The sequence below is a fragment of the Ambystoma mexicanum genome, chromosome 3p (assembly GCF_040938575.1).
Source record: "Ambystoma mexicanum isolate Mex_15411 chromosome 3p, UKY_AmexF1_1, whole genome shotgun sequence".
Lineage (NCBI taxonomy): Eukaryota > Metazoa > Chordata > Amphibia > Caudata > Ambystomatidae > Ambystoma > Ambystoma mexicanum.
Window position 1 is genome coordinate 30,070,386 of NC_090925.1, and position 25,215 is coordinate 30,095,600.

At 47.0% G+C, this 25,215-nt stretch overlaps 1 protein-coding gene across 2 annotated transcripts in view; it reads right to left on the reverse strand.

Moving 5' to 3' along the window:
* LOC138580095 (transient receptor potential cation channel subfamily V member 6-like) overlaps window positions 1-2,925 on the reverse strand; it is a 164,284-nt gene extending 161,359 nt beyond the window's left edge. Inside the window, exon 1 of one of the 2 annotated variants that reach the window (XM_069650373.1) lies at window positions 2,582-2,925. In XM_069650373.1, coding sequence (XP_069506474.1) covers window positions 2,582-2,709 — 128 coding nt within the window. In that variant the 5' untranslated portion in view covers window positions 2,710-2,925. The remainder of the gene's footprint in view (window positions 1-2,581) is intronic. The other variant, XM_069650374.1, reaches the window with a different exon arrangement.
* Between the last annotated feature and the right edge of the window lie 22,290 nt (window positions 2,926-25,215).

Genomic DNA, 25,215 nt, shown 5'->3' on the forward strand with positions numbered 1-25,215 from the left:
AGCGCTATATAAGAATAATAAATACAAACCATAGATTATCAGGACATTACTATGGTTTCCCCAGGTTGGGTCTCCCATTCACCACCCAAATGAGTTGGGGGAATTCTAACAGAAGCAGAGGAGGGGAGTACCTTTCTCATCCAGTTGGCCTGTGCCCTGGGTCTTCACTAACGGTTTCTACGTGGTCTTGAACTTTACACTTGCCCACACACAGCCGAGGCTGGCACATGTGCCAACGAAATAGCCCAAATATTGTGGCAACTGGCGGTTGGGTTGCCTCCAGGGCAACTACAGCCACAGCCTGCAATCCATGAAAGCGTTGCTCATCAGAGTAAATAGTTGCTGTTCATGGGAGTTGTAGTCCAAAACATCTGGAGAGCTACAGGTTAAGTGGTAATACCTCCCGCCTCCCCCCCCCCCCCACAAACTGGACTTTTGAGGCTGGGGGGGGGGTATAGAGTACGATAAGGCCCTGGAAAGGACTGTACTCCTTGGGGGGAGGGGAGGCTTTACACTGCTTAGTGACCAGGAGAGTGGGGGTGGTGGGGATAGCTCTCGCTCCTCCGCTGGAGGCTCCATCTTGAATGGTCTCTAAGACCTTCTACCTCCCGTCTCCCCCTCCCTTGCCAACACCCCTCACTGCCGCAATGACTGGCTGCCTGGTTCCCTCTGAGTTCTACAGGGCACCAAGCCTCCTCACCCACGCCCAGTACACGCCCCTCCTCACACTTACATGTGGACCCTCACCCCCTGAAATCCCTGGCACTTGCCCTCCTGGCTTCCCCCTAGCACTCGCTCAGCCCCTGTGGCCCTCTTCCTCCCCCTTCACTTGCACCCTCTCTTCTTTACCCTGCAATTCCCTTCCCACCATTGCACTTCACGTTTCGTGCAGACCGGCACCCCTCCCTCCCCCTCTCCTCTTGTGACTGCACCATCCAAATGTCAAGGCCTAGTGGGACCGTTATTGTTATGTTTCTCCTTTGGCCCTCCCCACCTTTTTTGTCTTGTGGCGCCTGGAAACGTCATTTGTTATATAGGCGCTTACAAATATTCAATTGAATAAAGTTCCCCGGTTTCTGGCAGAGCATTAAACAAGCTGAATAGCGGCAAGCGCGTGGCAGGCAGCGCTACACTGACTCGCTATGGACTCGGGGGCACGGGTGGTGAAAAACCAGACAGACAGCTTGCCTTGGCACGGGTGGTAAAAACCAGGCAGAGAGCAAAAAAACAGGCAGAGAGCTTGTCTTGGCACGGGTGTTAAAAAACAGGCAGAGAACATGTCTTGGCACATATGGCTAAACCAGGCAGAGAGCTTGTCTTGGCACAGATGGTAAAACCATTTAAAAATAAAAAAAAAAATACACAAAAACAGGCAGAGAGCTTGGCATGGGTGGTAAAAAAAACACTAAAAAAAATACACAGAACCTGGCAAACGCTTGATTCTGGCACTTTTTGTTTTTAAACCAGCCCTGTCTCTTATTACCCAACTTAAAAAGGCTGTCCATCAACTTCAATTAAAACTAGGTTTCTTTAATATCAGAACTGTTCATCTGTACTTGTATTGATAAAATGGTGCTCTCAATAACACATCGAGGGTTGAGCGAAAATTGCCTTTCCAAATCCTTAATTTCACTAATTTAAAAAGGGACGCTCACGGGTTCCTGCACATGTGTGATGCACGCGCAGAGGCGTGGTAGCGTTCCAATGCACACACGCACAGGTCAGTGCCTCTCCACCAAACACAGCCATCCTGCAGTGCACGTGCCCCTTCCACAGGGCGCTCAGAAGGCGCTCACCAGCCAGCACAGAAACATGGCATCCACCTGCCAGAAGATTCTCCCCATCGATGGTCCCAGAGCACCCCGAGCTTAAAACCGACCTTAAAGTTTAGTCTCTGAAAGATGATTCGACAGCCCTGGGAATACAGAGCTCGCAAGTGTACCCCAATCCCTTGCCTGATAAAGCCACCCTGTCACACATTGTTTATGGAATTCATGTCCTAAATTAAAAAGGGGGAAAACAGAACTACAAGTCCCAGAATCCCGTGAAACAAAACATCAAAACAAGACTGGGTGGTTTTCTGGTGCAGAGAACAGGGACGCTTGAGGGCTCGGCGAATGTCACCAAAGCAAAACAGTTTCTGACACGAGATGCATTCCCCGATGACAAAAGCACGTGCCATATAATACTGGGTCACATGTACTCGCCACATAGTAAGTACTACAGCTGAAATCATAACATATTTGGGGGAAAGTGCTGAATGGGACCAATTCGGGTTTAGGATTTCAAAGCCGGTGTTTATTCCAGTGAGGTTACAACTGCAGACCATATAGTTTGAGGGTCGCGTCCCTACGCGGGGTCTGTGGGGGAGGGGAGTTAGGCTGATTTTCACCGTTTTTCCTAAGAAGTTGTGGTTTTCTACCAAAGCTTCCTGGGCTGTCCGAGGGGCCACGGGTCAGTCTCCACGAGCCTGATCTGGCGGGCGCTAGTTTCGGCTCTGGGTGACCTGCCTCAGGGCACAGAGGAAAGCGGACAGGTTGCGCAGGTACAGGGGAGGGGAGAGGGCGCAGGGTCACCGTACCTTTTCTGCTGCAGCAGGTGAATCTCATCCACGTCCAGCGCCCGGCTCTCCTCGCTCGGAAGCAGGCAGCACAGACCCTTCCACAGGTTCGCGAACAGCCCTCCCTCCCCTTTGGAATAGACGCCCATGGTTCCGTGGCTGGCGACCCTCAGCTGTGCAGGTGGGGAAGGCGCGGCTTGCCACAGTCTCCCCCGCGCACCTTTCCCAGGTGTGTGCGCAGAGATTCCGCCGTGCAGTGCAAACACTCGTGCACCTCTCCACCAGTGGCAGATGTAAGGCAAAGGGCCCCGTGGGCAGCACCTGACACAGGGCCCTAGCTGTACGGGTCATGGAGGCGGAGCTTTGGGTGGGCGGAGTTAATTGTGGTCACAGTGCACAATGGCAAACTTTAGGGACAAAAGCAATTTTTTATTAAGTTGTCTTCATTACAGTTACCAAGGGGTCCGAATAACTAGAAACAGCTGGGCCTCCTCAGCAGGCTTTGCTATTAATGCTAAATATTGCAAACCTAGAGAACATACATGTCCTTGTAGCAGAAAAGTGATGTCATTCAGTTTGTGCGGGCGTTGCTGCAGCCATGCATTGCAAAATGGCAGAATTGCATAGTGTTAAGCTTTTGCTGCACGGTTTGGAGAGTGAAAACCTCAGATCTGTATAAGGGTGTACTAGTATGGAATTAAAGAGCCCTTTACAATATCTTGTATCTGCGTGTACTTTAGATGCAAAACAGATCAGTGTGGACGGTGTTAAAAACCAAACAAGAAGATCATTGATGTTTGTGACGACAGTGTGATGAGCTGCTTGTATTCGCTGCAGGACCAGATGCTGGATCTATTAGTTGATTAATTTGATTTTTTCCCCAAAAGATGATAGAATGCTGTGACACCCCCCAACCCTACCACACCCTATGTGCCCGATTTACAAAACGTTTCCAATGGGATTTTTCCATTGAAAAGTGCTTTTGTAAATCAGGCCATATGGCGCATTCTAGGGTAGGGCGGTGCTCCGTAAACTTCCTAAATAAAGGAAAAGTAAAAAAAAGAAAAGCAACACAGAACAACGTGCTGATGTGGATTGTCGTAATATTTAAAAACCTTTGCATTGCAGAATGTATTTTGAAGGAGATACTGACATTTGTATATAACAAAGCCCTAACCCTGTGACAACTAACATGCAAAACACGCCACTAGAACTGAGTTTATTTTTCATCAGTGACCAAACCCCTTTTCATTTCGCACCAACCTTGTTTGGCTTTGTTTATGGTGTGAAAGCTGTCGCATAAAAGCCTGCCATGTTCCCTCTTTTGTCCCTTTTCCTTAGGGGGAGCAACCACCTTTCAGGTTAGGGAGGTGAGCCGGCTAAGCAAAAGCCTCCCTAGGGGTTTGGGAAAGTGGGACCTCACTGTGAGTGACTCCCTGCCCCCACCAGAGGACAATTCCTCCTATTCCCATAAGGAACTCCCTACGGCTGAGACATTGTCTGCATAGACGGGAATGCAAGGAACGGACCAAAATAATGTTAAGGGTCTTTGAACGTTGGGCTGGACCTTCAGGGGGTTTAACAGATAAACATCAACAACATGCCCCTTTTATGTCTTGCAATAAGAATAAAAGACCTATCCCCCTTGAATGGAGGAGGAGAAGCGATACGCAGAGGGGAGCCTCCGACGTACTGATGTCATTGAGGGGCAGAGCCGCGCTGCACAGCAGAGCTGGCTGTGGTGCAGACAGGCCTGGAGGGAAACCTGGAGAGAGATCAGGAGGGAAACCAGAGAGAGCGAGAGATGCAGCTGTTATGGTGGGAAGTCCCAGCCCTAAGCAGACCATATAGGCTGGGAAGTCCTGCGCCCAAAAACGGAATAGTGAAGGTAAATGACAAAGGCCTGTTATATTGACAATCAGTATAAAACAGGGACAGCAAGAAAAACGATTCGTCTCAGCGCTCTCATCATTTCATTTAGCTTGACAGCGACTTAAAAGTACAAAACATATGATAAACAATGTCATATTAGACAATTTGTTACAAAAACCTATGGGAAGGTGGGATTGGGTTAGGGGAAATTACTGTTTATTTCCAATAAGGGTGAGTCTTTTGATTGGTTATGTTCAATCTGATTGCCCCACCTGAGACCACCTCTAAATTGATATCCGCGAGTACATGTCATCTCTCCACCACTGGATTGGCTGGTACAACAATTCTGGAATAGCGTTATTGGCGGACGGGGATTGGTTGGCATTGGTTCTGTCAACCTTGACTTCTTGGCAGTTCATCAGCACATGAGCAGCACTATTGGTAGGTGAGCGACATCAAGGCGCTGCTTCTCCCAATTATAACACACCACCTCTGATTTCCTAGGCCACGAGCCAGGACCTTAGCTTTGAACTTGGCTTTGTCTCAGATCTTTATTCTGAGAACTTTAGGGGAGTGAAGGCCTCGGTCTGCCTGTGTAAGTCACGTGTGAGGATACCACATTTTGAGTTATTCTGCTTGACTTTTACTATGATTATTAGCCTATTTAATGCACGTGTCTCTACCGTTCTTGTCTGCTAGAGACTTATTCAAGTTATTTTCCTTTCAATACTAACCCTTAATTAATGAGCACCTGGTCTTCAAGGACAGCTTGTTTCTTTACTTAATCTAAGCAGAATGTGCCTTGTGCTTGGGAATTACTATCTTCCATTCTCCTTGTGGCTAGTCCAAGCCTCTCTTTTCTACCATATCCTTGGCAGGTGTTATGCAGCTACTGTCTGGTTTGCTCTCATCTGTGTTTCAGCGAATTCAGAGAATCCACTCTTCCTTCGACTCTTCAATATTTTCCCATTCACTCGAACGTGGCTGCGCCGTCCATTTTATCCAAAATGTCTGCTTGTTTATGTTATATTTCTGCATTAAGCAAGCATTATATGTATTCTCACGTGTCTTGCGTTTCAGCATACATATATTGAGTATATGTTTCCTAGTGTCTATTGATGCAGGTAGCATTCTTTTATGTCTAAATGCAGTTTGATGTGGTGTCCATGTAACTTTAGGGTGAATGCGTTCCTGCTTCGTGTCTAATGGGCCTGCATGTGTTAGTTTCACCTATGATGTCACTTGCTTTCGTCATCTTTGGTTACAGCATATTCATGTCTGCTAGAGTTTGTGGACTCATCTCTTCTTTGATTGTTCCGGGGTAAGGCTGGTAGGGTTGTCTCAGTGAGTACCATTGCTCATACTTGCGGTATGGCGGCAGAGAGGGGACAGATGTCATGAATGGTGCTCTTCTTTTATTCCTGTGGTACAGAGGCGGAAGAGGGCTCAATGCTATGGATGACATATTCATCTGTCTCTGTACACAGCCAATTGGGCACAGGGATGTGTGGTGTTGGGGAGGCTAAGCAGAGACAACCTGTCTTGGAGATGTGAAGTGGTAGCCCCGTAGCCCCAGAAACAATGCCAAAAATGGAGAGCAAGGGAGTGAATCCCCCGCTCAGACCACACTAAGCCAGAGACAATGCAACGAGCCGAGCGAAGTGACAAAGCCGCTTGAGTTCAGAAGAAGACGCCCAGATGGTCTGGATAATGTCACTGCTAGCGGATTGATGCTGGAGCAAGTCTTGTAATGGAGTAGGTTCCCGGGCTGCTCACAGTGGAGGGGCCACAGAGACCATACAGCAAAAGCGGGAAAAGGAAGGAATAGCCTAAATCCCTATGAGGGACAGCAAGGTCCAGAGAGGAAGAAGGGCATACGTTATGAGAAGCGTTACGGGAGGTCAAGGAACCCGAACATTGCAATCAGCCAAAGGGCTTAAAATACCTCCTGTAAATCAAGAGAGGCGTATAATAAGAGGGAGACACCAATACCCCTGGGAGACCACTGAGATATTGGGAACACTAGAACCAAGGGAGACGGAAAGGCTCAATAATGCAAGTGAGGAACAAATCCAAGGGGAAAACGGAATCAAGCCAGAGGCAACCACAGATGGCCAGAGGTGGAGAGAGACGCCAGCCGTGAGAGACAACGTGATACAGCCTGAGACAGACGGGGCAAAAGCTGAAACCGTGGAACGAGCGGAAAAGAAAAGAAAAGACACAGAAAACTAGATACGGAGCACATGGCACAAAGGAAGGATTGGACGATTTTGTTCCAGCCTAACAGCAGAGAGTAAGATCGCAAAGCTGCTAGTACACTCTAACATTAGGAACCAGATCTACAATAAGATCAGGGGAAGAGCACAGAGGTTTTTCCAAGACAGTATCCAGTAGCCAGCTACCCAGGTCGTCATAACAGAGCAACTTTTCTAAAGGGGACAGACCAAGAAGACAAAGAAGTGAATAAGATTGAGTTATCCGTTTCCTGGTTGGACCTCATGGAATGGACCTCATTGATAGTGGATCCTTAGAAAAAATTCTAAAAGAAGACAAACATAATTGTACATGGAAATGAAATATGGAATAAAAAAGTTTTTACCCCTGAAGAATTTCCTTGTGAGTTGTATGAAAGTGTGTAAGGAATGAAACATGTTGGGTATGGTTTGAATGCAGTATGAAAGTAAGTACGGGTGATATGAATATAGAGTGAAATGTTTTATGGACTGGGATGCACTTCTCTATGAGAGAGGGGAGCAAACAACAGATCCCTATGAAATTTTTATTTTGAAAAAATTGTTAAAGAATGAATTACTACAGGTTATTAGATGTGCATAGTCAAATTGTAAATCATTGAGATATATGTTTGTTTGTTTAACAATTGTATGGAGAATTCCTACAATTATAGAAAAGAAAATTGTAAATAAGTGTTTTATTAACAATGTTTTTAAAAATAATAAATGACTATTTTTGATACAAACAAGTTTTATTGTCAAGCCAGATGTACACCTTTTGGGGGAGAAACCCATGTAACCGGCTGAGAAGGATTACAGAAATATCCCTTCTCCCACGACGATTGAGAGATTTCACCTTTTTTGGAAATTGAGACTATATTTTGTCACCCCAATGAAAGCTTTTTTTGGAACTTTAGCAAGAAGGGCAATAACTGATAAAGACAGGGAACCTGTATTCTTTTAATAAGTGGTGGAGCTGAAACTAGGAGGAATTCCTGGAAACCCTGAAAGGCGTCGGGGTAAACAGCCCTGCGGACAAGATACATTGTGCGTTTTCCTTTTCAGTTGTTTTTCTTCAGTGGAAGGGCCAGTTTAGAAGCTAGGATTTGGACAGATGACCAAGTTTGTTATTTTGACGAGCACCTTTAGTAAAGTTTGTTAGGACTGGAAATCCCCTTTTAGCAATAGGGTTTGTAAGGCGTTTTCTGTCATTTAAATAAAGCCTGTTATTAACATGTCTTCCAGCTTTGTTCTGGCATGCCACACTCCCCTGACCAGAGTATTATTAAAAGAAACGTTTTAACAAAGATGAAGAGCTTTGCTGAAGTCATGGGAGCGCCCCAGTTCAGCAGCCATATCTCACATTCTTACATTGAAAGGACACATTCCCCAGCCAATTACTCTTGGCTCCTCTCCATGAACCTGCTCACCCCACATAACTCCTTGTGACCTTGCTTCAGGGTACACTTGTCATCAGAGCACAAATATGAGAAGCCCGCCTATGGGAACGCTGGCAAGACACCCGCTGCATGTAGTGAGGGGTCAGAAAGGAGAGGCGGACACAAGTTCATTATATTCTCAGAGTCGGACAGTTTATTTAACATAAAATGGGTTGGAAAAACTCCTCTGTAGCCCTATCCTAAAGAAAGGGGCTTCCTGCCTAGGAAACTAAAACTAAGAATCAGTCTGTGTCATGTAGTTAGAAACATAGAAACCGTACTTGTGTCCAAGACATTCCAAACTGACCCTCACACAGGAGTAAAACTAGGGTGCAAGGACATGTCTCTGGTTCATGTTCAGTGTAAAGGGCTCATAATCGAAACATAAAGATAAATCGTAAACGTGTCTTTCCAAGAGGCCCCTTGGATCCAGAGGACGGTACCTTCCCCTGGATGGCAAAAGTGTGTCCTTTAAACAAGTTTCTTCATTTCCCAAGAGTGTCTCTTCATCCAATGATTCCTTGAGGCTTTTATGCTGGATACAGGAAGTTCTTGTTCAACCAACACATTCCATAATATCCAACAATGTCTTTGTAGCAAAAGTATTTCTCTTAAACAACAGTTTCTGTATATTGGATTCAGGAGGTTCCTGTTCCGTAAACTTGAAGGATTGGTTGAGGCACTCCTCTACCAGAGATCCGCTTATGGGGGTTTTAGACTTCCTGATATACTGACAGCCCAGGTATTTTTCCCCAAAAAACTTTTGAGTCTTAATGCAACTTCAAATGCTTGGTGCATTTACATTTCAGAACTTCCTTCCATGTTCTTTCCAGATTTCCAGGTATACTTCCCTGCCAGGTATTTGGTGTCACTGTTAAACCTTTCTGTACAACTCTGGTGGATTGCTGATACTCTCCTCTCAGGGTTGGATTGGTCCCTCGGCCTTTCGGCCTGTGACTTGACGAAATTGTCCCTGGGGAGTGGGAGCCGGTTTCTGGCTATGCTTCGGCCGGTTTGGAGAAAAAAAATGAAAAAAAATATATCTTTTTTTCAATTTCTTTTTTTTTTCTCAAAAAGCTTATCTTCCTTCTTAGGTAGATAAATGAGTACCAACACAGGTTAGGTGATATTGTATGCATATTTGTTCTATAAAAAAGAGCTTAATTGTAAGTGCTATACAATAACATATAATTTGCCCTTGGACGTCTGCTTGGATTTACAGTAATTTAGTGTACTTACAAACAATGCTATTTGATGCCACTTCCTGTTTTGTCAGGGGGTGAAAGGTCGTGTTTCATCGCTTCCATGGGATGTCACTTTGGGGTAGGATCAAATGACATCACTTCCGGTGATGTCATCAGAGGTCAAGGGTTGTGAGGCGAGGGGTGGGTTACTTTTTTGAGGCAAGGGATGGGCCACTTTCTTTTGGGTGACCGGCCTATTTCTTGTCCCAGTCTGACTCTGCCTCCTTTTCCAGAAATCCTCTTGTGGGTTCTTCAGATCCCCTGCTATAGTTCCCTGCCAGGTATTTGGTGTCACTGTTAAACCTTTCTTTGCAACTCTGGTGGATTGCCTGGTACACACCTATGCCAGGAATCCTCCTATGGGTTCTTCAGATCCCCTGGTATACTTCCCTGCCAAATATCTTCCCACAGTTTTCAAAACGCCTGGTGGATTTAGCTGCCAGGACCTATTTTATAAGCTTCTTCTTTGGGGGTGGATTCTTGATGTATTCGTTTGCCAGCCATAATCCCCTGCCAGGTATCTTCCCCGAATGTTAGAGCTCTTTATATGGTTTCAAATGCCTGGCGTGTCTGACTGCCAGGACCTCTCTTTATGGAGTTCTTATATCCCCTGCCAGGTATCCAGCCACAATGTTTTTGCACAACTTTGGTGGATTGCCGGGTGTACTTCCCTGCTAGCAATCCTGCTATGGGGTTTTACAGATACCCTGGTGTACTTCCCTGCAAGGTATCTCCCCCCCCTGCCCTATTGCCTCCCAACACCCTCAATGTCATCTGCCTGGTGTCCTCTCTTTACCAGGACTTCTTATTGGTTTCACTCTCCTTTTCAACATCAGCCTCTGCTTTGTTCTGTCCAATGTATTTACTTAGGGTAACACTTGTTTCCTCTCTCACCCACATTGACATCTCATGCATAGGTATTTAATCAGTTTTCATTGTTGTGCTTTCTCTTGTCAGTATTCAAATCTTCTTTCTTTCAAACATCGATCTAACACTAGGTTTTGTCTGTGTTTAAATTGCCTTTGAGCTTTGTCCTTAATATCAATCCTGCACACTTCATTCACTTGATTACAAGGTATTGGGATGCCCCGGGGTTTCCAATGGCTCTGACCAGACTCAATGGTTGTTTGTGGCGTCTCTGACTTATGGAGTGTCTCTGCAGGGACGGATTCCTCTCTGGGTTGGCTTCTGACACGATGCGGACGTCTCCCCAGCGTTTACTGCAGCTCAGCGTTCACTCGTCGGCTTCCCTCTGTGGCCAAGACCGGAGAATGCTCTTTCCCCGGAACAGCCATACCTCCAGGAGCTCTACTGTGTCTCTGTGCTCCCACAGTCCTTCAGGTATGTCTGCTGCTCCTCTCCCTCCTTCACGCCACGCCAGAATGTGTGACTCGCGTTTGCATTCCACTGCACGGATCTGCCCATCTTCTCTGTCTGCTTTCTCCTGCACGGCCCTCTCCCATACTGTCTTGCTTAATATTTTGGATTACATTTTTAAAGGTCCCAGGCACTTTAGTTTCAACAGAACAACTAGTCTGCACGTTAGTCTTTGGGCTTGGCTGGGTTTGCATTAACTCTTCCCTCCTCTTCTTTGTCTCAGTACTTGAGGCTTTATAGGAGTTGTAGTCCATAGATGTAATTGGGCTTCTAAACTGCTGTTGTTCAAGAACCTTACATAAAGAAATCGCCTATGTTGTGATTGTTTGAGGTATGCACGGAGTTAGAGTGACATAAAGGAAGGGGTTTCTGGTTTTCACAATAAGGGGGACAGCAACAGCCTCTTTGTTAATCTACCTTCCTCTTCTATCCTCCCCTCCAGCTAATCCAGAATTGGGCTGCAAGATGTATCCTTGGCCTTAAGTCTTGGGACCATATCTCTCCAGCCCTAAAATCCCTCCTCTGTCTCCTGGTTGCTGCAAGGATCAAATTCAAATCCCTCTGCTTCATCCAGAAGGCTGTCTGGGCCAGGGTCCACGCTACCTACAACTTGCTCTCACCAAATACTCTTTACAGATCCCTCCAATCCTCCGGCTCCAACTCTCTGCTTGTCAAGCACTTCACTAAGCAGAGAGCGCCGGCTGTTCCCTTTCCTCGGCTGGCTCTCTCCTCTGGAACAGCCTCCCCTCTCTCTCTCCATCTTGAGCCGGATCTCCTCAAATTCCGCAAACACCTCGAGACTTTCCTGTTCTCTGCTTCCATCCCTCTCTTCCTCCCATGCTAAACCCCACAGTAGCTGTAATTGGTGGCCCGGGCCCTCAGGTGTCCTTCAGGGTCCTGGCTTTCTGCCTGATAACCCTCAGCATCCACCCTCCCCCTGCACTTGCCTTTGCGCCCCACTTGGCCTGTGCTGCCTCTCAGGTCTGCACTTATTGTATGGGCTGGTGACCCCTCCACTATCTAGTGGTCACTGCCGGGCACTTACCTGTTGCCTCCGCAACTGGCTCTTACACATACCTGTTGCCATGCAACTGTCCCCCTGGCATTTCACCTTTCCTGTAGACTTTCTAGCACTTACCCCGTTCCTCTGCCCCTTCTCTCTCATTGCACTTGCACGATCCAAATGTTCACAAGGTCTAGTAAGATTGCTCTCTTGTATTTTATATTTTCCATTGTCTTGCATGTTTTTTTTCACTGTTCCTTTCCCTTTGCCCTGTGGGCACATTGAAACACAATTTTCTTGATGTATACGCACCTTACAAATGCCCAATAAAATAAAATTAAAATAAATCACAGCTATAATAAAAAATTATAAAATAGGGACTTTTTTTATACATTCTGTATTAAATGGATCATATAACAGTCTGTGTTACTTTTTTCTCTATTTTGATACCGGAAAGGATGGCCCTAAAAGGGCTTTGAAGGAGAGGGAAGGGGGAGGGAGGAATTTGGTAGAGAAGAACATTAGGGTTGACACATATAACAAGGGCTAAAAAAGGGGCCATTTACCTCTTTTGGATTTTGTTGCTTTGTTTTTTTCTTCATCAAGCAAATGGTGGGAAAGAATTGCCACTGCCCAGCCATCTAGGGCGGCATCTCCCAGAGCGATCCACTCGCTGCATTGGCAGCACATCATTCTGCACTGCTGTAGATCGGGTGTTGGCAGCAGTGGATGAGGTGGGGTGCCGGTGGATGGAGATGAAACTGTGACTGCAGAGGTGGATGGCGGTGATGTTGCAGTAGCAGCTGAGGTGGATGGGGCAGAGGTGGTTTCAGCCTGGATGTACCTTCTTGCAGATTGAGACCCACAAGCTTTAACTTTGTGGGGGTAATGCGCCTTTCGGTATGGTTCCTCTAGTTCATCCCAATGGACTTGTACAAGGTGCTGAATTAAAGGAGAGGAGCCCAGACTTTGAGACAGTTCGTTTAATGGCCCTCTCCACAGTAACGTGCCACAAAACGTACACTATTCGTCTTCCACCTCTTTCTTGCAGTGGTGCTGCTTCACTCTAAAGTACTGCCAACTGTACACCACAGTCTTCATCGCACACTCATTGTTCCTTGGGGATAATGCAGTTGCCACCCAGACAACATTTTCATCACTGCTGGTCCCAGGCATATTAAAATGTTGGACCGGGGATGAAAAATGAAAACCGTTTCAAATTAACAATACAAAAAGGACTCTGGCACTTGAAAGGAAAAACGTTTTAAAAAAAAGAAATAACAAGCTAAAATAAAGAATACACACATACTACAAATGACAGGACAAGGGGCAGAGGTAAAGGAACAAGGGAGGGTACTAAAGGACTGGTAAAATGTGTATGTTGTTCTTTTACAGTTCTTGGGGGCTCATAAACCAACCAAGACACAAGAAAACAATGAGGAAAAGTGAAGTAGGTGTCTTTGGATGAGGGGAATACCTGCGGCTACTCCCATGAGTCAATCAGAAGCTGAGTATTGTGATCATGTCTATAATGAATAGCAGTGTAATTGCAAAACAACCAATCAGATTGTGAGATAGCTTAACGTGGCTTTGCTGAGGCACAATGACGAATAATGACGTGAACTCTATTGAAGTGATCACGCGTTGCAGTTATGTGGCTGGACATGACACTAAGCCACGTTAACAGAACCAACCAATCATATGGCGTGCTGCATTAATGCGGCTACGCCCAGGCACGATGACAAATAGGTGTGTGTATTCTATTGATCAATTGGATTGCCCTTCGCAGTTATGTAGCTACACATGACAATAAGCCACATTTACAAAACCAACCAATTGTGTGGCAGGCTAGGTTGACGCGGCTATGCCCATACGTGATTGCTCTATTGACCAGTCAGATTGCGGTTTCACATGACACTATGTGAAAACCTCATGTTTGCTAGCGCCCAATCAGATCGTGCGGTTTGTCATAGTCATGAACATGAAAACCTGGATGCAACTGGCTAATGTTGTAAACATTAAAGGTGGCATGCTTTTGTACTGACACAAATACAATCTTTGCTTTCTGAGGGGTTGGTTGGATTAGCCGCACACCCACAGGAAACTCCTTAATTTTTAAATATTTTAGCCAACTCGGAAACCTGGCAAAATGAAGCCTCTGGCACCGCCATCTCCTTAGACCTACCCCAAAGAGACAAGATTTACTATCAGGACCGCCTACACACTAAAGGCGGGCGAGTTGCTCTCATAGCCAAGGAGCCACTTCCTCTAAGAAAGGTATCTAACTCTTTCGAAGGTAACAGCAACATTTTGTCCCTCAAGTTCTCCACTTCCCCTAGCTGTACAATCACAATACACATTGTTTACTGCCCCCCAGACACCATGGGTGACTTCTACGAGAACCACCTCCATCTCCGATCTGACAACCTAAAAATCTCCTCTAAATCCATCCCACTAGGAGACCTGAACCTCGGATTCAATGACACGGAGGATTCACAAGCCAAATCCCTCGGAAAGCTCTAGATACCTTGGAGTTCAGACAATTTATTTAAAATAAAAACACTCCAAAGGCTGCATCCTGGATTGGATAACGGACCACAATTGCTCCCCATGAAACAGTTCCAACGCCCCCTGCCCCTGGACAGACCACCTTGTCATATGCTTCTCCACCCCCATGCGAATGAAACAAAAGCCTCTAACTACTCCCCTACGGCCCTCCCTAGCTCAGAGCTCATATAAACTAACCAAAAAAAGGCTACTACCTTATCTAGAAACATCTGATTTTAGACCGCCCTTCTCCAATGACCCCACAGTTATAGCTGAACTATATAACTCCACACTAAAGAAGGCAGCCAACGCTGTAGCCCCACTGTCAGACAGGAAGCTAAATCTGCCAGACAAGCAAACTCCTGGTTCACCCCATAGCTACTGGAACTCTGTTCCTTAAAATGTACTGCCCTCTCTACCTAACCCACTTGAATCCACAGAACTAGAATTCAACAGGATAGCTGCCAAATACAAAAAGGGAATCATCGTAGTCAAATCCGCCTCCTTCAACACCAGGATTACCAATGCAAAATCTGGAACCAAGGAGGTCTTCGCCATCTTCAGGGAATTGGATTCACCAGCTCCTACCACACAGGTCATCTCCAAAGGCGAATCGTGGTGCTCTAATATACAAACCTCCATGCTCAACAAACTTGACCTACTATATAGTAGAATCCTAATCAAACAGTTTGCACTGTCCCCTCCCACAGCTATACCCACCACTAACCCCTACACCCAGGACCTCCCCCTCTCCTCCTTCAATGATGTCACTGAACCCGAACTCCTCACCCTCCTGAAACACATCAAATCATGAATTGCAAAGGCGATGTGAGCGCAGCCATGATCATCAAAGACTGTTCTGTAACACTGGCCCTGTTTTTCACTGCTTTTATAAACGCCTCCTTTGCTTCAGGGCTGTTTCCCCCTAGCCTTAATGAAGCTTGGGTACAACCACTTCTAAAAAAAAACCTTCACTTGACCCAGCCTCCTTCAAAAACTACAAACCCATAACTACAGTCCTCACCATGATCGCCGCCATCGGGCACAACATTTGCTGCTAACCAGACACATAGTGGCTAACACAGCCAATCCCATGCAGACCCAGTATTTTCAACAATTCCCAGGCCGCCTATATCCTTAAACAAGGACCCGCAACCTTTCTGCCTCTGCCTTGACAAAGACTTCGGTTGAAACACGTGTTGGCTTTTCTCACATGCACCTAGCACAATATGTGCCAGGATAATGGCTACAAGAATCAACAAATAAAGTGTGAACCACAAACAAGGTGTTTGTTATTCGATTAAAGCTGTTGTTAAGCCCAAGTGTAGTACCAAAGGTTTGAACAAGCTCAACTTGACAAATCGAAGAATCCAATATGGGAGAATCAAATGCGGCAGTGAAAGTTCCCCTGTAGCAGCCCTGGCCTCTCCGGCCCAGAATAGGGAGAACCAGGGGAGAGGACAGGACCGCCAGGGAAACCCTCAAAAGGGAAGAAAACCCTGGTCGAGTCCAGAAGTTCTGTGGATTAGGAGGATGTTGAAGCTGAGGTGTCCCTGATGAGTGGTAGTGTGAGGATATCAGACGGGAGGCTTCTTCTGGATGCACGAAAGGAGAAAAAATAGGAGAATATGTCACGGATGACACCCTGTAAAGAGAGGCACAGGACACCCAGGAAGGGTTTCGGGTGGTTGTGCCGAAGTAAGGTGGACAGATAAGTACACACACAGCTGAAAGTAATGAGAACGAAGAGTAATCAAGTGTAGCAAGGAATAAAGTACTACAGAATGGAATCCCTCTAGGGGTGTATGCAGATAGAGTATTCCACGGACCTTAGGAAAAACTCTAGCCTTCTGCACAGTTTGCTATAACAGAGGCCCACGCTGTTTGCTCATGGCTTGGAACAACAGCTATGGGTGTCTGTAATGTAGAAACTAGACAAGGGAAGGGGCAGAGTTTGCCTGATGGAAACCAACAGACAAGCTCTGTACAGAAGGGTCTACAAACAGTACAATAGAAGATACTTACAGACAAATCCAGGAAAAGGAAGTTGATAGCAAACTAGCAGAAGGAAATGAAGGGAAAGTCGTGTAACAGGATTGGATAGCAGAGGACAGTAAGGAACAAGGCTCAGAGGAGCAGGAAAGCAATGAGCAAGCCCACAGGAGCAGGGCTGTAAGGTAGAGAGCCCAGAGGGAAAGGGCTTAGGGCAGCGAAGTAAAGCAGGCTGCACGGCAAGGAGCCCGAAGGGCCGGGCAGCAAGGAGTGAGCCCTGGAGGCAGGGCCGCTGACCGTAGAAGGCTGCAGAGGACTGTAGAGGGCTGCTAGGCTGAGAACCCAGTAGACAAAGGTAGGTAGCAAGCAGCGGAGCGTGATCGGCTGCAAGGTAGGAAGCCCCGAGTACAAGGGCTGTTGGTAGCGGAGAGAAGCAGGCTGCGCGGCAAGGAGCCAGAAGGACCGGGCAGCAAGGAGTAAGCTCAGAGGAGCAGGGCCGCTGACTATAGAAGGCTGCAGAGGACTGTAAGCTGCATGGTAGGAAGCCCAGAGGACAAGGGCTGTAGGCAGCCGGAGTGAGGCAGGCTGCAGAGCAGGGAGCCCAGAGGACAAGGGCTGTAGGCAGCCGGAGTGAGGCAGGCTGCAGAGCAGGGAGCCCAGAGGACAAGGGCTGTAGGCAGCCGGAGTGAGGCAGGCTGCAGAGCAGGGAGCTCAGAGGACAAGGGCTGTAGGCAGCTGGAGTGAGGCAGGCTGCAGAGCAGGAGCCTGGAAGACCAGGGCGGAAGATAGCAGCTGAGCGTGATCAGCTGCAAGGCAGAAACCCGGAAGGGCACAGGCGGAGGCTGGAAAGCAGCAGAGTGTGATCAGCTGCAAAGCAGAGAGCCCAGCAGGGCAAGGGCGGAGGCTGGAAAGCAGCAGCGCGTGATCAGCTGCAATGTAGAGAGCTCGGCAGGGCACTGGATCCAAAGCCGGAGTAAGGAGTAACCGCATACAAGATCCGTAGCTCGAAGCAACAGAGGTGCCGGAAAGACTCCTAATGCAAGAGACCGAGCTCCTGCAGGCAGCAGCTTTTATACTGCCCAGCCCAGCACAGAGGCAGGCTAATTGGTTGCACCTGGCTCAGCACACCTGCAGACAATTGGCCTCCTCCCTCTCTGTTCCTGAGCTGGTGGAAGCAGAGCAGATCCCTAGGGCTTCTGGGGATTGTAGTTCCGAAGATGGCGAATAGGAATGGCCAGGAAAAGATGGTTATAGCCAAGTGTATTGTGGTAAGTGTAGTTTGTTGGGAAAAATAGAAAAGCACCAAAGTCTTGCAAATGGTAAATAAGGTCCATATTGATCGTAAATGTATGCGCCCATGGCGCAGGCATGACAGAATATCAGGAGAAATGGAAGTAGGACAGTCTACTGGAAAGCGAAAGAGAAATCCTCTCACCAACTGGGACTCGGGAGTATAGCAGATGGGCGACAGAAGCTCTACAATAAACAGACAGGTAAGTGCCCAAGTCGGATAAAGGGGGGAACTCAAACGGGAATGCACTTACTCTTAGCGGAAGCCAGGGAGAAAACAAAGCCGGGAATAGCTCTCTCAAATAGACTGGGGAGATACAGGGCTTGCCAGGTTGGTCTGACAGCAAAGGAAACAAGGGCTGAAGAGGGTGAGTGGTGACAAGCTCTGAGAAATATGAAAGGACAGGGTTAGAATAGTTGAGGAGATTGAAATGAAGTATCTAGCAAGTAATCGTAAAGGCTCAGTAACGAACTCGCAGAGCGTCATTAGCAGAAGCGACGCGAAGAACCGTCAGCTTCGAGTCTGGATAAAGGATTACGTGGGCGGTCGTTGATGTCTCGGGGAGACGTGGAAAGACTGGACTGCTGCAGTCTGCTCGGAGATTACAACGAGCATCCATCTTGGAAATACTTTTCCGAAGGGTACCGCACAAGCTGGTACGAGCCTGCAGAGACCATCTACTGCAATGTGTAACAGTATGCCCCCTTCTTCTGGGGGGTGCCCTAGGTTTACCCGGATGAAGCCGAAAGAACTTTCGTACCAGTCAGGGTGCATGAACCCCGGAGGCTGGCTCCCAGGTCCTTTCTGCAAGTGAATAGCCTTTCCAGTCAACCAGAAATTGCAATCGACCTCGTCTGTATGGAGAGTCACAAATACTGGCCACCTCGAATTCAGGACCATTATCAGTGAGGAAAGGAGGTGGTGGAACTCCTCCAGTCTGATGAAAATGATCTTGTACCACCAATTTAATTTGTGATAGATGGAATACAGGATGTATCCGAGACCAGGAAGCTGGTAAAGCAAGTTTGACTGCAGCTGACCCTACCATGGACAACACCTAAAAAGTCCAAAGTACTTGGGAGATAGTTTTGACGGGACGAGACGACGAGGAAGGAATCGGGACACCAACCAAACAGAGTCCCCGATAGTAAGCTTCAGAGCTTCTCGACGATGGAGATCGGCGGTCCTCTTAGCTCGGTCTTGAGCCTTTAGTAGAGATTGTTTAGCCAGTTTTTGACCTTCTTAGATGTGTGTAATGAGCTTATCTACTCCCGGGCAGCTGGATGCAGGAGCAGACACGGTAGGAATAAATGAGGGATGATAGCCATAAGAACAATGAAAAGGACTGGTCTGGAGAGCAGAACGTCTGGAATTATTGTAGGCAAATTCTGTAAACGGAAGCAATTCAACCCAATTGTCCAGGGCCGCTGATACAAAGCATCATAGATAACCTTCCAGAGTCTGGTTTAAGCGCTCCGTTTGCCCATTAGTTTGGGGATGGTATCCTGAAGTGAGGGCTTGTTTGATCCCTAAGGCGTGACACACCTTTTGCCAGAAGAGGGAGGTATATTGGGGACCTCGATCTGAAACGATAGACCGTGTCGAGAAAAGATTTCAGAGAGGAAGATTTTAGCCATCAATGTCGCTCCAGGTAATTTACATAAAGGGATAAAATGTGCTAGTTTGGTGAAATAGTCGATAGTCACCATAATGGTGGTTTTGTTCTCGGATAGGGGTAAATCAGACACAAAATCAGTAGATATGATTTGCCAAGGTCGGTCTGGAATAGGCATTCTTGATAACAGTCCCAAAGGTAGTGTTCGTGGAGTTTTGGCGTGAGCACAGATACTGCAAGCTGCAACGTAATCTTGGACATCAGATCTTATAGTTGGCCACCAGAAATGTCGTTGTATGAGTTCCAAGGTGGAGAGGAACCCTCGATGGCCTGCGGCTCGTGAGTCATGACACATTTGTAGAACTTCCAGTTGTAACGCCGGGATGGGACTCAGGACTTGCATTCCATGAAAGAAATATTCCTTTTCTTTCGTGAGATGGTAGGTGGAAGCAATACTTTCACATAACGATTTATTCTGGTTGGTAGCTGTTCGCACTTCTTGGAGAAAGTCAGTCAGAACTGCGATCAATCGAGCATTGGGAAACATCTTTTCAGAACAGAATTTAGATGTAGGGGAATCCTTACGGGAAAGAGCATCTGCCCTCAAGTTATGTTTGCCAGGCAAAAAGGTGAATTCAATCCGAAAGGGAAGAAAGAAATATGCCCAGCGGGCCTGCCTTCTGTTAGTTGTGTGAGCATTCTAGAGTACTTTGAGATTCTGATGATCGGTGCGAACCTTAATCGGTTAGGAAGATCCCAACAGTAAATGTCTCCATTCTTTGAAGGCTCGTTTAATAGCCAAAAGTTCTTTCTCAAGAACTGAATAGTTCGGTTCTGCCGTATTAAAGGTCTTAGATAAGTACGCCACTGGTCTTTCTTCCCCCTGATCCGAAAGTTGTAAGAGTACGGCTCCTAATGTATAGTGAGATGCAGCCGTCTCCACTATGAATTGTTTGGTTTGGTCAGGGGTGATAAAGACGGAAGCAGAAGTAAACATCTTCTTTAGCGTATGGAAGGCACTCTAAGCAGATTCATTCCAGGAGAACGAGTTACCTTTCTTTAACAGTCGGGTAATGGGTAGAATGATTTCCGAAAAACAGGGAATACATTTCCGGTAGAAGTTTGCGAACCGTAAAAACCGCTGAATGTCTTTTATGGTAGAAGGTATTGGCCAATCCAAGACAGCTGACACTTTTTTTGGATCCATAGAAATACCCTGAGACAATAGCACAAACCCTAGGTAGGTTACTTGCTCCTGATGGAATTCACATTTTGCGACTTTACAATAGAGGTTATTGGATTGAAGGCGTTCCAAAACAGTGTTGACATGCTGAATATGGTCCTCTGGATTGATGGAATACACTAGTATATCGTCCAAATAGATGATAACGAAATGAAATAAGATGTCAGCAAACAGATGGTCCATGAATCGTTGAAAAATTGCCGGAGCATTGACCAATCCAAATGGCATAACGTGGTATTCGTAATGCCCGAAAGGTGTGCGAAAAGCGGTTTTCCATTTGTCTCCTGGAGCTATTCGTATGAGATGGTATGCTCCCCTGAGGTCAAGTTTTGTGTAAAGGGAAGCCCCGCAAACTGCTTCGATGATGTCCATTATGAGAGGCATGGGGTACTTGTCGGCGATGGTGATTTTATTAAGACCTTGGTAATCGATACAGGAGCGGAGTTCATCCGAGTCTTTTTTGGGGATAAAAAATAGAGAAGCTCCCGCTGGAGAAACTGATTCGGTAATTAAACCATTGCGTAAGTTGGTTTGAAGGTTTTCTTTCAAGACTGACTTTTTTCGTTGGGAAAGAACATACATCCGGCCAAAAGGAATGGGCTGTTCGGGAAATAGATCTATATGACAATCATCTCTTCTATGCAGAGCTAGAGTAGGAAATTCGGATTCTCAAACACTGACAGGAACCTCCAATGACATTTACGGACAACTTCTAGCTGATTAATGGTGGATACAGCGGGGTGTTGTGTCTCTTCTGTGGGGATGTGTATGCCTACCGACTCCTGTGAAAGGCAATGGTGTACGCAATATTCAGACCCCAGAAAAAGAGTACCCACTGACCAATTGATAAATGGGTTATGGAGCCTTAACCATGGGAGACCCAAGATAATAGGGAAATGGGCAGTTTTGATGAGATCGAAAACCAGGGTTTCTTTATGGGTAGCAACCATGCAGGTGATTGGATCAGTCTGTTCCTTAATGGGCCCAGAGCATAAGGGACCAAGGTCTACTCCTTGAATGGGAGTCACAACGGTCTTAGATACATGAGTTATCCCGTGTCTCTTTGCCCAATCATTATCCAAAAAGATTCTTGCTGCTCCGCAATCAATCAAAGCGGGAATACCTGGTAAGATTTGTTCTGATAGTATCATAGATAAGGACACTACCACCATGGTGTGGTTGGTTGAGGCCTTGTCTAAAGTCATACTCATCTGATATGGGGAAGTTGGATTCTGTACCCCTACCGTTCTTCCCCTTGCGGTAGGGCCTTGGAGTTTCCCGACTTCGGTTTCGGAATGCGACGTGGGGGAACCAGATGACAATCTTTCAAGACATGAGAGGAGGACCCACAATACATGCATAGTCTAAGTGTCTTTCTTCTCTCTCTCTCTCTCTCGGACGCAGTTAATGGCCCTCTTACGGTCCCTATCTGCATAGGCTCTTCAGTTTCTTTACTCTTCCTTCTTGCATTCGATAGTCTATTTGCATAGTAAGAGTGATCATATCAGCCAGGTTAGCTGGGCGCGGTACTTTAGAGATCTCGTCTTTGAGTTCATCCGTTAAGCCTCTACGAAAAAGGGTAAGAAGGCCTTCATCCGGCCAACCCAGTTCGGGAGACAATTGTTTGAATTGTGTGATATATCCTAACAAATCCTTATTACCCTGCTTCAGATCGAGAAGCCTTTCTTGTGCAGCAACTGATATTTCCTTTCTACCAGGCCTCATCACGAGTTGGGCTGTAGCCCTTAAATGCGATGGTAACGGTATTACAGCCGCATTTAAGGGCTGGCCCTATCACGAGTTGGGCGCTAAATGGGCTGTTTTACCTCCAGCCTTTCTCTGGAGGTGAAAATCCCCTGTTTTCGGCTGTATTACCGCCGACTGTATTAGCCCGCATAATTAGCGCTGAAAATGCCCCATTGAATCCAATGGACCCAATGGGGAATGGGGATTTACCGTTAACACCCAACTCGTGATCCGGCAGTAATACAGCAGGACCGGTCGGTGCTAGGGCTATTACCGTCGCCGGTATTACAGCCGGGAATACAGCCCAACTCATGATGAGGCCCATAGTCTTAAGGCTGTTAGTGAAGGCTGGGTAAGAATCGAGTATTATATTGTTTGAAGTTACCAAAGGAGTCGCCCATGCTAATGCAGGGCCTGAAAGATGGGAAATCACATACCCCACTTTGTCTTTGTCAGTAGGGAAGAAGCGAGATTTAAAGGTAAACTGGACTATACAACTATCGAGGAATTCCTTAAGTTTATAGGGATCGTCATCGTACATGACTATGTGCAAAGTAGACGGGGGAGTGTTTGAGAACGCTCTGGCGACTTGTTGTCGCAGTTGTACGTTTTCCTGTTTTAAAGATTGCATCTCTAAGGACATGGCCTGCATTGCCGCCATTAGTTGTTGCATTTGTTGTTCCATAGGGATTCCGACTGTCAATAATTTTTTGGGCGTCGACTCACTCTTATTCGATTAAAGCTGTTGTTAAGCCCAAGTGTAGTACCAAAGGTTTGAACAAGCTCACCTTGACAAATCGAAGAATCCAATATGGGAGAATCAAATGCGGCAGTGAAAGTTCCCCTGTAGCAGCCCTGGCCCCTCCGGCCCAGAATGGGGAGAACCAGGGGAGAGGACAGGACCGCCAGGGAAACCCTCAAAAGGGAAGAAAACCCTGGTCGAGTCCAGAAGTTCCACGGATTAGGAGGATGTTGAAGCTGAGGTGCCCCTGATGAGTGGTAGTGTGAGGATGTCAGACGGGAGGCTTCTTCTGGATGCACGAAAGGAGAAAAAATAGGAGAATATCAGAGAAGACATGGAAGTTGGACAATCTACTGGAAAGCGAAAGAGAAATCCTCTCACCAGCGATGGATCAAAGTCGGGGGTTGAATATCTGGAACTGGGACTCAGGAGTATAGCAGATGGGCGACAGGAGCTCTACAATAAACAGACAGGTAAGTGCCCAAGTCGGAATAAAGGGGGGAACTAAAAAAAGGAACGCACTTACTCTTAGCGGAAGCCAGGGAGAAAACAAAGCCGGGAATAGCTCTCTCGAATCGACTGGGGAGATACAGGACTTGCCGGGTTGGTCTGACAGCGAAGGAAACAACGGCTGAAGAGGGCGACTGGTAACAAGCTCTGAGAAATATGAAAGGACAGGGTTAGGATAGTTGAAGAGATTGAAATGAAGTATCTAGCAAGTAATCGTAAAGGCTCAGTAACAAACTCACGGAGCGTCATTAGCAGATGCGACGTGAAGAACTGTCAGTTTCGAGTCTGGATAAAGGATCACGTGAGCGGTCGTTGGCATCTCGGGAAGACGTGGAAAGACTGGACCGCTGCAGTCTGCTCGGAGATTACAATGAGCATCCATCTTGGAAATACTTTTCCGAAGGGTACCGCACAAGAGGGTACGAGCCCACAGAGACCATCTACTGCAATGTGTAACAGTGTTCTGACGTTCTTCGATAAATCCCCACTATGGCTATCACCATAATCCAGTGCCACTACTAACAAGGTGTGCCCACCCACCACCATAACTACAGTCCCCTTCCTCTTAAATATCACTGATAAAGCAGCCTACACTCAGGTCCAACACTTCCTTGAAAGCCACCACATCCTGGGCCTACGACAATCCGGCTTTTGCCCTGGTCACGGCACAGAGTCTGCTTTGCTTGACCTAAAAAAATCAACTTGATGAGATCAAGGATGCAGGCAAGCCTAGTGGACCACAACATTCTGTGCCATCACTGCACCTCCTGAGGCCACTTCTCACCCCAAGCCACAGCATGGATGCCCTCATTCCTGGAAGAAAGAGCAATGAGAGTGTTCTCAGATCAGGCCTGTGCAGTGTGATGCTGGAAATGCATTGGAGGGACAGGGCCGTCCTTGTCCTGTAGTCCTTTTTCATTTGTGTTCTGTATTTTTTTCTGCCCGGGAGTCCATGTGGGACAGTGCAGCTCTTCCTGTTTTTGGTTTGGTGTACAGACCCATGGGATACCCTTATGGCACCCATGGGTGGGGGTGCAACCCTGTGCCCTTAGTGTATGTTTTTGGGCACCTGTGTGTGGTCCACAGAGCAGGGTATAGGCTGGTGGCAGCTCCATGCTGAATTTGACAGGTGCTCCGAGTATCCTCCATTTTGGGATACCCAAGCCCTGCCATTGGAATCAGTTGATTCCTGATAGAAAACAAGATGGCCCCTGTGGCCGCTTGCTTTCTATTGCCTGTTACCTTGTTTTCCCAAAGTCCTGGGAAGCCCTGACTCTGTCCCTTCCCCCTGACTGGCTGTTGGATGGAAGTTCCCTATATGGTGTTGTTGTGAAGTCCAGGCCAGACTGGCTGGAGCCTTCCCAGTGACTGTATGTTGTGGGTACACCCTGTGGGTGGGACCTGGGTGAATGGAGTGTGTGACCAATATGCACTTCTTGTTGTGGCTGTCTGGTTTCTGGTATGAGAGACAAAGACTGAGACAGCGCCCTGCCCGAAACTGGCCTGAATGCAGTATGTAGTGTTGAATGGCTGGGTACTTTTCCCAATCCACATTCCTTGTTGTGAGTGTCTGAGAGGGAGGAGGATGGCCTGAATGCACTGTGTGCCTGATTGGCTGACTGACTGCATGAATGCCCTTCTGTATGATTGGCTGCTGAGTGTGAACCAGCAGTGTGGATGAGTGGCAGAATAGTATATCTGGGGACCTCTCACCACTGGAAATTGTTCAGAAGCTGTGTCTACACTTGAAGAGTAACTGGAACTGCTGATCCTCGACGTCCAGCTGGAAGAAGAAGACTTGCT